The sequence below is a fragment of the Protopterus annectens genome, chromosome 2.part0 (assembly GCF_019279795.1).
Source record: "Protopterus annectens isolate FY-2018-M chromosome 2.part0, PAN1.0, whole genome shotgun sequence".
NCBI classification, from domain to species: Eukaryota; Metazoa; Chordata; order Ceratodontiformes; family Protopteridae; genus Protopterus; species Protopterus annectens.
This window is the reverse complement of record NC_056728.1, coordinates 896,749,480-896,765,271: the sequence shown is the minus strand read 5'-3', so window position 1 is coordinate 896,765,271 and position 15,792 is coordinate 896,749,480. Positions and strand designations below refer to the sequence as shown.

The 15,792-nt window shown below is 43.2% G+C and overlaps 1 protein-coding gene across 1 annotated transcript in view; it reads right to left on the bottom strand.

The window, feature by feature from the left end:
* RIC1 (RIC1 homolog, RAB6A GEF complex partner 1) overlaps nt 1-15,792 on the bottom strand; it is a 2,584,659-nt gene that overhangs the window by 2,430,487 nt on the left and 138,380 nt on the right. The window contains exon 3 of the mRNA XM_044061149.1: nt 12,519-12,598. Coding sequence (XP_043917084.1) covers nt 12,519-12,598 — 80 coding nt within the window. The remainder of the gene's footprint in view (nt 1-12,518; nt 12,599-15,792) is intronic.

Sequence of the window (15,792 nt, the reverse complement as noted above, 5' to 3'; positions counted from 1 at the left end):
ACACACTGTTAAAACACTAATTTTATCAGTGTATAAAGCCAAACCAAACACGTGTCAGGTCAAGAAATTTATGCCTCGTGCATGTCTGCAAAGTTAAATCACCTAATAGTTACACCCACCCCTCAAATGAATGTCAAGTGTCATATTAACCTTCCAATTTCCAAAACTGCTTTCCTCTGTTTGGCATTGTTGCTCTCCGCAAACAGGGTTGGCATAGTTGCTTGGGTTTGCGCACTACCAGCAAATGTGATAACAGGAATTGGCAGGAAATCATTATTGGCTGTTGCAGTGTTTTGGGATTAAACATGTCTGGTGTTAGAGGGGAAGGTGCCCAATTAAGGGTGGACTGGTCTGGTGTTCAGGAGTCCAGAATTTTTACTGGACTCCTGGTAAAGTGCCACAGCCAAAGGCTTTTGCATGGGGACTATATCTGCTCCCAGTACAAGTTTGAAGTTTGGAATAGTCTGGCTAAGGCTGTATCCAGTGTGACTGTTATCCCATGCACAGGAGAACAGTTAACACTTTAATGACCTAAAATTGTGAATGCGGGATAAACGCAAGTGGCTGGATGAATTCTAAGCCAGCAACATCCCATAGTTGTGTAAGTATGCTAATAAAGAGAATTTATAATTCATAGAAAGCTAAATATAGGCAAGACTGGTATGCAAAATGCTCTTCTGTTCTTTTCACAGCTAATTCTGAAATTAATGCAAATAGGCAGGCCCATGCTGAGCATCTAGACAGACTGAGGGAAGCAAATGGTATGTGTGCAGCATAAGAGAAGAATTATTGTAGTTTTAAAATTAAATAAAAAGCTATCTTTTTTATACAGTAGTAGCAAAGTAAGCATGCATATCCTAACTATAAAAGCAAGCGTGAATGTGTCAGTCTGTAGCACAAACCAATTTTAGGAGTTAAGTTCAAGTCTGTAGTCAGACACACAGTTCAAATACCATTAGTAACAAGTATAAAAGAGTACAATCCTTTACCAATATAACAAATTAAATGCTACGCCAGTGGCATAAATGCCCTGCTGTTAGCTTTAATTTGTATAATTGGACCAAGTATATCTGCAATGCAAGGATTAGTTTGAGCAATACATAATTATAGTTTATAGTTGTTAGGGAGTATACTTATTCAGATAATACAGTTATATTATTGTGAAAATGCATTGCACATCACATATGATGGTACTAATTTTCTCTCTCTTTTCTTTCACACCAACCTTTACCTCTTTTTTTCTATTATGTGCCGTAAAAATATTTCCATGCCATCCGTCTCTAATAAATCACCCTCAGGTAGCACTACCCCAGCAGCTGGCTCTGTGGTACCCTCCGGCAGTACTGGCACCAGGAGATGCAAGGGTTGGTGCGAAGGGTCGTGCATAGCACCAGAGGTATATGCCTTTGCCTGAGGCTGCTCTCCTTCACTGACCATAGGAGGAGGAGATGTCAAGCACTCTAGCAGCCAGCACAGTAAGGGAATGGTCCTGTGGGTGAGGACTAGATTCTCACTGCCCCCATGTTTAATGGGCATGGGCTTGTGTTGTGCCCTCCCTCACCTCAACCATGGTGTCCCCCCAACCTTTTGTGTCCCTCACCATCCCTGTGTCTTGTCTTGTTTGTCCCATTTGTTTGCATTTGTTTTCTCACCTAACACACCTGACCCAGAAATACCAATGTCCTTTACCCAGTATTCTTCCCTTCCTGAAGTAAAAAAGTTGCACCTGTCCCAAAAAAAATCTTCCCATACAGAGCTCTCCACTTCACACACTTGTCTTCTTGACACACTTGACTTGGTCCAATTGGCTATGCAACATGATTGCACTGTTGTTACCCCTCTTTTGTGTTGGTGACAGTCCAAACTCAGCTAATATTCTGTATATATTTTCATTTTACACTGTTGAAGAAATGGATACCTATGGCTCTTTTCTACCTCCCTCCTGCACATTCCTATATTGCTTTCCCTTTGTTCTTCCCCCTGCTTGCCCCCCTTTCCACCACTTTCTCATCTACCCCATTTAACACCTATCATAATCTGGTCAAAAAAATAGAAATGCACACAACACACTTAAGTAACCAAAACAGCAATGGAGCCCTTCACTTGTTGGCCTCCAAATTTGTGTGGAGTTTGGTGTCACACACCAATGCCAAGCGATGGTGAACAGCTTTTTAGTTCTGTTGCCTCCAAGCAATACCGCATAAATATGCTGCCCTAAGCTAACACACACTAACACAGAGTCAATGCAGTATTAAGAATTATTTCACTGTATTATTACTACTTATTTAAAACTATTACATACACCTGAAATTGAAACCTAAGAAATCTGTCAATGCATTTATACCTGCTGCCACAGAGTCAGCTAAGCAGCAGCTGTGTTTCATACACTCAGTACTGAGAACTCTCATAATGTTAGTAACGAGGCTCATGTTTGTTCACCACTTAACTATGTGCAAACAGGGAAAGCAGTAGAAATGTCTACCTTGCATGTGCAAACACTAAGCCAGCTGTTCAGCGGTGCACTATGCAAAGTGGACAAGAGCATGCATTAGTTTTGTTTGCTGTCCATTTAGTCTTTAGGCCATGAAACTACATGTGGAAACAAACAAAATTAATGCATTAAGAAAATAATACATATTTACAATGCAGACATCTGTTACCGCTCCCCATGCATTGCAACTTTCATCATTCAGTAATTGTTCACAAATAAATCAACTACGCTACAGAAATAAATAACAAATGTCTTGTATACCATGTACATCTTTATGACAATACACCTTCAGATTGTACAATACTTGTAGCAATTTGGACACCTGTTTCCATATAGTCTGTAGTAAAGCTCTCTCAAAGTATACCAGCACATTGGAAACAACCACCAAAAACTACACATTGCACATTCATCAATTTGTTAACATGCAAAATTTTAATATCTTGACAGTTGCTCATGGCTTGCTATCCATTTCACGCAAGCCTCCCAACATCCTTTCTACAACATCAAGTGTGGATGTCAACCACTATAAGTTATCCTGCAGCCTTATAAAAGTCAGACTTGTGCCAATGCGCACATGTGAAGTACTGAGTTTTCTAGTCAATCTAGTTAGATAGGTAGGGGTTCTGTCCTCACTGCAGTCAACTGGTGTGTGTGTGTGTGTGTGTGTGTGTGTGTGTGTGTGTGTGTGTGTGTGTGTGTGTGTGTGTGTGTGTGTGTGTTTAGTCAGAAGAGCATAATTGTGCATCATAAATCACCACTACAATCCCATGGACTACCAACATGTTCACAGTTGTCCATGCCTACACACTCATTTCATGTAAGCCTCCCAACATCTTCTCTCCAATATCCAACGCTGATGTCATCCATTAGAAATTGTCCTGCAGCCTTGTAAAAGTCAGACTTGTGCCAAGGTACTTGTGTAAAATACTAGGTTCTCTAGTCTGCGTGCTTATATATGTAGGGGTTCTGTTCTCACTACAGTCAACTTGGGTGTGTGTGTGTGTGTGTGTGTGTGTGTGTGTGTGTGTGTGTGTGTGTGTGTGTGTGTGTGTGTGTGTGTGTGTGTGTGTGTGTGTGTGTGCGCACTTGTTTGACATTAGTGACAGCATTTTACACCAGCATGTGGGACACTGCTATTACCATCTTCCACTCAACATACTCTGCTGATGTCATCAGCTATAGCCGATACGTGGATGTGTAGTATTTCCATCTGGGAAGAGTCAAGACTGGCCTGTAGGCTAGGCACAAGCCTCCTCATCCTATACAATACAGACTACAATGAAACGGCTTTCAGTCTATCCACATACATCATGGGGATGGTTTGTAGGCCCTGTATTTTCTTGGTGAGAAACCCCTGTGGTTTTCCAGCTGCGGCAGGTGTCTAGTGAGGTACATGTCAAAAGGAGCATTGTTCTCTATTAGCGTTCTGATGAGGTCGAGTACAGTGTTATAACATTATTATTTGTGGATATGACGGCCTGACTTATGAGGTGCACAACGCAGCCTTTCCATACTATTGCGGAAATCTGTCAGTCGAAGTTCAGATTGCCATCTACCTGTGTTCCCAGGTTTTGCACCACTGGGTTTGAGCACTTGGGGGGGGGGGTCATCAATGTAAAAATAAGCAAGGAATTCCACTTTGCAGAAGGCAAAAATAATGACACATTTTTGCATTTATTTGTAGACTATGTGACATCTGTTTTAGTCCCTCCTGTAATATGTTAACATCATTGGTGGAGTCAATGATTGCACCAAATATGCAATAATCAACAAACATGGTAAGCCAAAGGCCATATACTTTAGCTTGAACTGTCAAAAAACAGATTCCAAACAATAAAGGCCCCAGCACAGATCCTTGTGGTACACCACTGGTGACTGCTCTACTGGTAGAGGTTGATTCACCAACTTTCACAGTATGTGTCTGTTGGTGAGCCAACTGGCTAACCATCTAGTGACACAAGGGTTAATCCTCAACTGGGAGAGTTTCTGAATGACACCCGAGTGGGAGGTTGTGACAAAACCTTAGGCCAGATCAAGATGGGCAGTATGCACTGCCTTACCTTCATCCAGGCCTATCACACAGAATCACTGGATAGACCTCACCACAAATCACCTACAGCGTGACTGAACATACACCTACCTGACAGTTGGATCCACAATTCAACACACCCTCCAGATGGAATATGTCCTCGTAGAAGGGTGTACATGAATATGCATCCATCTGAATTGGGGGTAACAGCACCTGATGCATGCATATGTAAACACAACTTGACTCTCCCCAACTGTAAGACAGACCAAAATATAATAATGGACCTTTTCTAAATGGACAATGGTAATATCATGGCTGTGTGCAAAAGACACGCGAGTTGTTAATGCTACATCCATGTCTGTTACATGTCCTCAAGAAGGTAATTGAGGGCATGCATGATAACACTATCAACCTGTGGAACTTGACCAGGCCAAAGCATGACACAAATCCACACTGAGGTATTTAACTCAACATTGTCATAAGTAGCCATAAACACCTACATCAGTAAGTAGGTAGACCACTGGATCACATACATGGTATCTAAATATGTTGAAATGTCTGATGTGACCTATATTTCGAGTCCAGTGATCAGGTCCATACATCAGGGCTGTCAGCTAGACCCTTTCCAGTCCATTACTTAAGTCACAGATGTAAATAATGACAAAAACATCCCATGCCCTAACAGCTGTCTAGAGGACTGCAACTTGTGGGCAATTATTGACTCAAACTGTGATATTACAGTAATACAGACAGTATCAACACACCCCAAAGACTGCTGCCACAGCCATGACAACACACGAGATGAAACAAAAACATGGGGGGATTTGTTACATTTTGAAAAAAAAAAAAAAAAAAAAAAAGCACAACCCAACCATAACGCAGACATCACACCCCTGTAAGAAGACCAAGTGGTATGTGACCTTTGTTCTGGGGGTAGATGGTATGTAGAAAGTACAGTTTTGTACCTACCATAAATGTAGATGTCCGATAGATATGCAACTGCAGTCATAACATATGGGTTGTCCTGCCTCAGGCAGCCCTCGGTCGGCCGAATTCTAAAGTCTGGGTCCGGTGTCGGCTGGTGTCGCTTCCTCTCCGATGTCACCACGGCTGGAGTATAAAGGCATCGGCCGACGCCATCTTCTTCCGTGTTTCTTGCCCCAGATGCCAGGTGCCCTCCTAGGAAGGCTAAATTTGGTAAATGGATAAAAATAATCCCAAACATGCACAACAGTAATAAACAGATACACCATAGGAATACCCCCAGCTAATGGGAAAAGGGGTAGGGACCCAAAAAGAAGGATACAGAGGGGTAGGAGGGAGGGAAAATCCGACTGCAGTTGCATATCTATCGGACATCTACATTTACGGTAGGTACAAAACTGTACTATGTCCTTCAAGAATGCAACTGCCGTCATAACATATGGGTTGAATACCATAGACAAGCTGGGGGTGGATGGAACTAAGATAAGGATGGTGTAGCTAAAATCCCCTGCAGGACTGCCGAAGCAAAGCCTGCTCGGGATCTGGAACATAAGGGCAGGTTGTAGTGCTTGGTAAATGCATGCACGGAGCTTCATGTAGCAGCCTCTAAAATGTCCTTTGTTGCCACTCCTCTTAGAAAAGCTGTGGAAGTGGCCATAGCTCTGGTGGAATGTGACCTAATATTGGCTGGCACACCTTTTCCATGGAAAGAATAGCAGAATCTGATGCAATGTCCAATCCATTTTGAAATTGTTTGTTTGGAGATTGCTTTTCCTTGTACTCCAGCAGCATAGGCTACAAGCAGTTGGTCAGACTTTCTGGTGGCTTAGTTCTGTCCAAGTAGTAACATAGTTGTCTGTGTATGTCCAACGTATGCAGTAGCTTTTCCCCCCTATTTTGAGGATTGGGGAAGAATGCAGGCAGGTGAATAGCTTGATTTAAAGACACCCTGGAAATAACTTTGGGCATGAATGTAGGATTGGTTCTTAGAGAAACTCTGTCTTGATGAAAAATGAGGAAGGGGGGCACTGCCATGAGTGCCTGTATCTCCAAAACTCTTCTTGCAGATGTGACTGCCAATAAGAAGGCTGTCTTCCATGAAAGAAATTGCATTTCTGAACTTGCTGCTGGCTCAAATGGAGGAAGAGTTAATTTTTCCAACACAAAATTGAGGTCCCATGCAGGTACTGGTTGTTTTCTGGGATGTTTGATATTCTTTATTCCTCTTAGAAACTGTCTTAGCAAGGGATGAGAAAACACTGGAGGGTCACAGTTGTATTTTGCTGAGATTGCTGAGGCATGAATCTTTATTGAAGAGTATGATAGTCCAGTATGAAGTAGTTCTGCCAAGTATTCTAAAATCTGAGGTATACTTGGTAATGCTGTGTCCTGATCCCTGTTGGCATTCCAGATGCTGAATCTCTTCCATTTGGCTGAATATGTTTTTCTTGTGGAAGGTCTGTGTGCTTCCAGCAAGATTTCTTGAACCGATTTTGATAGAGAGTTAGGTGGAGAAATCATGTTAGCCTCCAGGCTGTCAGATGTAATGATTTCAGGTCTTGATGTACAGTCCTGTAATTGTGTTGTGTTAGGAGCAGAGGCCATAGGGTCAGAGGCCATGGTTTGGTCCGAGTTATGGTCAATAGCAAGAGTTATGGTCAATAGCAATGGGTACCAGTGCTGCCTTGGCCAGTCTGGAGCTATCAAAATACCTGTTGGTTGTTCTGCTTTGATCTTCAGTATCACCCTGGTCAGCAGAGGCAGAGGAGGAAATGCATACATTTTTAGAGAATTCCAGCTGAAGGAGAGAGTATCCGTCTTCCAGGCTAGAGGATGGTGAGTCCTTGTGCAGAACTTTTTCAGGTGATGATTTAAGTGGGAGGCGAAAAGATCTACATCCAGTCTTCCCCACGTCTGTCAGTTGAGAGAAAATGTGAGGATGCAGTATCCATTCGTGTGGATCCATGAAATTTCTGCTCAGGTTGTCCGCCAGTACATTGTCCTTGCCTGGTACAAACTGGGATTGTAAATGTATCTTCAGGCTCAGGGATTTTTCCCAGAGAAGCATTGTTAGTCTGCAGAGGGGATAAGAGTGAGTGCCTCCCTGCTTGTTTATGTACCACATGACAGTGGTGTTGTCTGTCCTTATCAGTAAATGTCCTTGTCGTAGTGATTTTTCGAAAGTCTCAATTGCACGTATCACTGCCAACATTTCCTTTTGGTTTATGTGCAGATGTCTTTCCTTTGGGGTCAATTGCCCTTGAATGCATCTGTCCTCCATGTGCGCCCCCCATCCATGGTCTGAGGCATCTGTAGTAATCATTTGGCCTGCTTGAGGTCTGCTGAAAGACATGCCTTTGTTTTGCTGACTGGCTTGAGCCGACCATAAAAATTCTTTTTGCAGACATGGAATAAGCGGGATTATGTCCTTTAGGCTTTGGCTGTGTTGAGACCATAAGCTTTTTAAATACCATTGCAGCTTTCTCATATGAAGTCCTGCCAAAGGTATCAGAAGGATGCAAGAAGCCATGAACCCCAGGGCCTGCAGGATTTTCCTTGCAGTCAGCTGGGAGAGTTTTGCTAGGCCTTTGAAGTACTCTGGTAAATGCTGCTGTTTTTCCTCTGTGAGGTAGGCCATTTGGTTTTCTGTGTCCAGTTTGGCTCCTAAGAAGACAATCTGTTGGGATGGCAGTAGTTTTGACTTCTGAATGTTGACTGTGTATCCCAAGGCCTGCAGCAGATGCATGACATAGTCCAAATTTTCTTTTAAGGTTTGTTTGTTGTCTGCTTGTATGAGGCAGTCGTCCAAGTAGGGGTATATTTGAATCCCCTGCAGTCTGCAGTGTGCCACTACTGATGCCAGGCATTTCGTGAACACTCTGGGCGCAGTAGATAAGCCAAACGGCAATGCTGAGAATTGATAATGCTCTGTCCCTGCAAGAAATCTGAGGTATCTTCTGCAGCTTGGTCTGATTGGGACATGCAGGTATGCCTCCTTGAGGTCCAGAGTGACCAGCCAAGACCCCTTGCCCAGCATGGGAAGGAGTTGCTGCAACGTCAGCATTTTGAACTTTGGCACTATGAGAAAAGTGTTTAGAGATGACAAGTCCAGTATGGGCCTCCATTTGTTTTCTTTTCTTGGAGCAAGGAACAGCATTGAATAAAATCCCCGGCCTTGCCCCTGAGGAGGAACCCTTTCTATTGCTTTTATACTTAACAGCTTGGAAACTTGAGAGAGTGCCTCTGCCCTTTGATGATGTGGCAGGTTTGGCATGCCTTGTCTTATTGGTAATGTGTGGAAGTGGAATCTGTAACCTTTGTCTATCAAATCCAGAATCCAGTTGTCCTTGGTTAAAATATGCCAGTTTTGTGAGAATAAGGATAATTTTCCACCCAAGGGTGCTTCTCTTTGAACCTTTGTAGGCGGAAAGAAAATCAAGTCATTGCGATTGTCCTTGTGATGCAGCTGAACTGTCTGTACCACTTCTTTGATTTGGAGGTTGCCATTGGCGTCCCCTGTAAGATCCTCGGTATTGCCCTCTACCTCGGGCACGTCTGCTTTTTCCCCTTTGAAACTTGTTGAGCCGGGGAAGGACCAATTCTTTGAGGGCCAGTTTCTGCTGAATCTGGGTGGCTGAACCTGAAGGAAATCCTTGACTGTCTGTACTGACTTTGCTTTTTCCTCTATGGATTTCAATACATCTTGTGCATTAGCACCAAAAAGCTTCTGTTTTTCCAAAGGTGCATCAAGTAACTTTACTTTAACATGGTCAGGCAAAGACTGATCCTTTAACCAAGCATGTCTACGTATCACAGCCCCAGTCATAGCTGCCCTACATGAAGCTTCCAGTGCATCATAACCACACTGAAGAAAATGGTTATTAACCTGCTGAGTGTTATGTATATGATCCTGCAATGCCTTTTTATCAATAGGCTCAGGAGAGGCTAACTTTTTCTGTAAATCATCCAGGAGAAAATCCTGGTATTGAAACATGTGAAAAAGGCAATTTAGTGACCTCATGGCCAGGGTAGTAGAAGTATATACTTTTTTACCCCATCTCTCCAGGGACCTTGCTTCCCAGTCTGCTGGCAGTGGGTTTTTGGCAGAGGAGGTAGCCACTCCCTTGGGGCCCTGTGAAATAGTTTCTAGATCCACAGAGTGGGCCTTAAAAAGGTGCTTGTGAGTGTCAGGGACCCTATAATATCTGTCTGGCTTGACAGGAGCCGGAGGAAGAGAATCAGGGTTAGCACTGGAGTCAGAGAAAACATCATCCAAAACATCCATAACAGGTGGAATAGCTAAAGGCCTGTGCTGGGGAAGCTTGAGGAAGGTACGAAGCCTTTTCCTGGAGTCAGAGAATTCCTGACCCTGCCATTGAAAATGTTCCCTCATGGAATGCAGGACTTCACCAAATGAGAAATCCTCTGGAGGGGAGGCAGAGGGAATTGATTCCTCAGCATCAGAGTCCTCGTAGGCCTGGAAGGATTCTTCTTGGGTATCAGAATGTTCAGAATCCCCAGAGGCTTTATCTGAAGAGAGGTCATCCGCCTGCTCAGTTCTGGGCCTTTTCTCTGCAGGTGGCTGAGAACCCCTCTCCGGATGAGGCTGAGACCCCCTGATAAGGGAAATAAGATCAGCAGCCGAGACATGATCTGCTTATCAGAAGAAGGGGCCTGGGCCTTGGCCTAACTGGCGGCCTTAGCACGTGCAAAGGCCTTGATGGACATGGATACAGGAGGCCTAGCAGCCCCACGTGCAGGCGTAACCTTGTCCACAGAAATGGTGTCGGGTAGATCCAGAACTTCGGTTTCCGGAGGAAAATCAACAACCGGCACCGGAGAGATCTCCGAGACTGAAGGTCGTGTTAACGCTGTGTCGTCGGCCTGGAGCGGCAGATTTACCACTTCCGAAGGAACCGGAGCACTAGCAGAGGGTTTTTGGGAGTAGCATCGGTAGTGGACACGGGCCAAGGATGTCGGTCCCGGTCCTTATGCTTTTTAGCAGATTGGGTAGTCGGTTGATCCGACGGCATGATATACACAAAAGATTCACCGAAAAAGTCCTCGGCGAATTCTGCCCGGCGCCTGAGAGTGCGCTTATTAAAGCATGCACAGGCAGCACAGGCCGAGACGTCGTGCTCTGGGCCCAGGCAAGGATGGCAGAGAGAATGGAAGTCCTTATGAGGTATTTGTTTACCACAAGACAAACAATTATTAACTTTCTCAATTTGTTCCGACATCGGCTGAGGCAAGAATAAATGTTCCCCAACGGGGTACTTAGCTTTTAGATGACTTCGGTACTTAAAACACAGGAGCTGACCGACCGGCACTTGCGAACTGCTTCTGCTTCGGGCACCGCGTGGCAAGAAAGACTGAAGAAGATGGTGTCGGCCGATGCCTTTATACTCCAGCTGTGGTGACGTCAGAGAGGAGGCGACATCAGCCAACGCCGGACCCAGACTTTGGAATTCGGCTGACCGAGGGCTGCCTGAGGCAGGACAACCCATATGTTATGAATGCAGTTGCATTCTTGAAGGACATCATCCCCCAGCATATACCCTCAGTGGTGATTACTCCCTTGTATGCAACAGCTCCTGAGTAAGTTCAGGACATCCACAAAGGCCAGAATACCTCCACAGTTCACAGCCTTCATCATACCAATAACAGAGTACAATACACCCCTTATTTGTGTACCTCCTTACACATCTTCCAGTGATGTGTAATTCAAGCGTACCACTTTTGCCACAGTGAGCTCTCACACATCTTATTGGCCATATCTAGGTATTCTTTTTGTTGCATAAACATTACTGTCTGATGATGTGGAACCCCCATTAAGGTGTTATACCAGACGCATGTGACACCTGTTCCGTGATGTACACAGTACATACATAGCTGCTTAACAATGATGGCATGGGTTATATTTGTGCCAGTGTAAATTGTGCTATCTATATACAGGTACAGCAGTGTCCCTCCTAATGCCTCCAACAGATGTTACAGTGTCAGGATGGTGTGCTGGACTACTCTCATAGGTTGCTGACAAGTCATAATAGTTGTACAAGTGTGTTCATGCAGAACTATCTATGATCCCTCAGAATCACATCTGTTGTGTCACAGGCATTGGATTACAGATATTATTCTGATATTGTCTATGACTGTGTTTCTGTTTATTGTCCATAAGCCTGTAACTGTGTCCCACTTGGTGGACACCTCTACTGATATTCAGTCAAATCAATTTGCAGAGCTTCACAATATGTGCCTAACTCCAATTGTATACAACTTCCTTGATAGATGTCCTCTCCACTGTTCATGTCAAGATGCTTATATCACAAAGACATCTTCTCCAGTGTTGTCACCCTGTGTGACAGTCACATAATATACACTTTCCCTGTACAGTGCATACTGTACCATGTCAATATGTGATCGGCATTCCTTCTAAAACTGTCTTCCATTTACATGCCCTCATCTGCTGTACACTACGATGTTTCACCTGTTCTCTTTCCCTGTGTTCATTCCTACAATTCATCTGTGTGCCCCTGTTCAATACAACTCACTTTCCATGACTGTTACACATCATTTACACAACTTTTTGTACAGAATGCCTGAAATGGGATTCCACAGTACTCTGCAATGTATACACTGTCCTTTAGTGCATTTGGACCACATACATTTTTATATTATTAATCCTGGTTATCACTGTGGCATTTCGCACAATCCCGCACACCTAGTTTACCCGCAGGCAAACAGCTCTACATGACTGCTGCTACACATGTTGCTATTACACAGTTTCCTGCCCAGCAACACAGTTGTTAGCCAAGAAACTGTGCTTGTTTACACTTAAACGTGGTGTGCAGCACGAGTATGTAATAAGCTCGGATGCTCACCTCGCAAACACAAACTCCATGAAGGCTTTGTGCAAAGCCTACACTGAGTTTATTGGATCCCACTGCTGGTTTCATTTGAATTTCTTTATCTTGTATACATGTTTCAAAGATAAACAGAACAAACAAAACTCACTTGGGATATCTTGGTTCATAAATATATTTTCCCTCTTCTGATAGCAGCACATGGAAGAATAAGATGTATCCTTTGCCAGTCTGAAAGAAAGAACAATATTTTATAAGCACAATTTTGCACATATGAAATCTTCCTAAAACTTATAATTTTCCAGCATTTTGTTACTAAACACGTCTCATCACTTTCTTCTGTTCTTGTACACACACTGCACAATAGTCCAAGATTCCCTAAAGTGCACTGGACTTCATTCATGAGATAACAAAATATTAAAATTCCATAAATAATTGCAATAACTACATGGAAACAGAAATCAGTGCTGCAACTGAACACATTGAGAATTAGTCAACAATGATATCAAGTAGCAAAACAGATCTAAAAGGGGGAAAGGGGTAGTAGCATATGGAAAATATACCTGTCCTAGAAGAGTGACAGTGAATGGGGAGATTGAAACATCGCCACAGCAAAGTAATAAAAATATTATTCATCTGTTTAATTTCAATGGAACCCTTCTAATGGATTTAAATTTCATCAATAATGCAATATGAATTGCATGTATATGAACTAACGCAGATACACAATAACCATAGTAAAACGATCAATTATTTGGCATGTGACTATTTTAAAGAATGACTAAATCTAAGAAAGTGCAGGTATGGTCCACTTAACCATAACTGAAGATGCTCAAGTAGATCAATGCTGCAGTAATGATTATTGGGTCTTCCTGCCATTCAAAAGCCCAAGACCATCTCAATTTCCAGACGGTTTACATCATCCCCAGCCAATGGACGTCTGGATGTTAGGTTATAATTAAGGGCTTCTGTCAGATCCATCTTCACGTCTATCTAAGCAGTGGCCAAGCAGTCCAATGTCGGAGGATAACATGACCTGCCCAGTTGTCTGAATTTAAATGCGAAGGAAAAATACAGGAGGCAGAGAAAGATGATAAAGATAAGACTATTTGCAGAGAGTTCCTCTGCCCCTTGCATCCAGCAAAGGGGAGAAAACTGATCAGCAGATAAAGGGGTTGGAGGGTAGGAATATGTACAGCAACACTGATCTGCTAGAACATCTGCAATTATGGTAAGTGGGGCATAACTGTACTATGTTCTTCGCAGTCAGTGTTTCAGTACTGATTACTGCAAGGACTCCCAAATCCCAAAGGTCGGTGGTAGGTTATCTATGTGACCCTCGAAGATAAAGTTTTGCAAGGATGGCAGCAGCAAAATCTGCTCTAGACCTGGATACATTGTCTAGGTTGTAGTGTTTTGTGAAGGTGTGAAATGAATTCCATGTGGCTGCATCTGGGATGGCCTGAGTAGGGACTCCTTTGGTGGAATAAAAGTGGTAGTTGCCCCATGCCATTCTCGGGTAAAAATTTTCCATGGTGGGAGTCGCATAATTTAATGTAGGTGACTATCCATTTGGAAACAGTTTGTTTGGAGATAGGCTTGCCCTGTTTACTTTCTGCAAAAGCCAGCAGTAATTGATCTGCTCCATTTGTTTTTTTTTTTGTCTTGTCTAGACAGTACCGGATTTGCCTGTGCATATCCAGGGAAAGAAGGATTTATTCTGCCCTATTCTATGGATATGGGAAGAATACTGACAGGTGTATAGTCTGGTTTAGGGTAAGTTCTGATACCATCTTAAGCATAAAGGATGCATTTGTTCTAAGGGTAACCCTATCCCTGTGAAAGGCTGAGAAAAGCTCTTAACACATGAGATCTTGTAGCTCTGAGACCTGTAAGACCACTATAAGGACAGTGGTCTTCCACAAGAGCATCTTTAGAGAGGCAGTGGCAGCAGGTTCAAAGGGAGGCAATGTGAGTTTATCTAGCACAAAATTTACATTCTGGGCAGGAATAGGGTTTCTTCTAACTGGCTTCAAATGTTCCCATGGAGGATCAAGAAGATAGGTGATGCACTGTACAGGCAAGATGAGATGGCAGATGCATGTACTTTACTACTGCAGTAGCAAATCCCTGTCTAAAACACCCCTGAAAGGTACTCCCAACACTGAGTTGATGTTTGATGTCTGTCTGAGAAGTTTTGGTTTTCTTGCTGTGACACCAAATGGAAAATTTCATCCTTTTGCCATGCCTGATTTTCTGGTATTGGAGTTCCTTGCATCCTTTATAATGGAAACATGTCCATGGGATAAGGATGCATTCCTTGGTGTCAAAACTCAATCCTCCAGGCTGTTTCTGATAAAGAAAAATTTGCCCTTGGGTTCTGCAGGATGGTGTTCCTTCCGCCATAGAAGCTCCTTCTTCAGGCATGGAAGGAGAAGAAAAAGGATATCCAGAGGTTGCAAATGTTGTTCCCAAGCATTTTTAGGAACCACTACAGTTTTCTCATATGAAACTTTGCAAGTGGAATCATGAAAATGCAGGACACCATGCAACCCAGAATCCTCAGAAATTCCCTTGCTGAGATGAGAGTTTTGGAAACAGGCTAGTTATACAGTTTGTCAGGAAAGATATTTTTTATAGGTTCATAGGTTGGTACTAGGCTCTCGGCCCTAGGGCCTATACAAGCCTAGCCATAACAATTTCCTGGCTATTTCTTCCCAGAGTACTTACTTCCCTGGACCCCTGTCTAGCAGGGCGACTGACGTGATCCCCAGGTGAATTTCTCATCTCCCATCCTATAGTCAAGGTTCCTTTTGAAAAGGGCCAAAGAGGCGCTCTCTGCTTGACATATATGGGCAGTTTATTCCAGAGTTTGTGGAGCCTCTGGGTCAGGCACCTATCCCTCCAGCATGTTTTGTTCATGTAATTCCTGAGGAATTAATGCTTTTTTTTTTTGAATCTGTAAGAGCTCCCAGAATGAGGATCTTTGGTTTCTGACTTCTGAAGATTTAAGATGAGACCAACCTTCTTAAAAGCAGTCTATAGTGATCTGCATGGTACCTGTGGTCTCTGCTGTGGATTTTCCCTGACCGATACAGTCATCTAAATGGGAGTAAATATGAACTCCTAGAGTTCTGCAATGTGCTAAAAGAGGAGCTAAGCATTTTGTGAAAACTCTGGGAGCAGTGGACAGCCAAAAATGGTAAAGCACAGAATTAGACGTTAACAGCTGCTTGTTGCTATAAACCTTGGTTATTGTCTGTGGTTGTCTGCTATTGGGACGTGGAAGTAGGTGACCATGAAGGTATCTTGGAAAATCACGTGGAATCATGTTTTGTAAAGTAAACATTTTGAACTTTGGAATACTGAGAAACTTTAGTTTTGAAAGGTCCAAGAATGGCCTCCAGGTGCTCACTTTTCTTGGA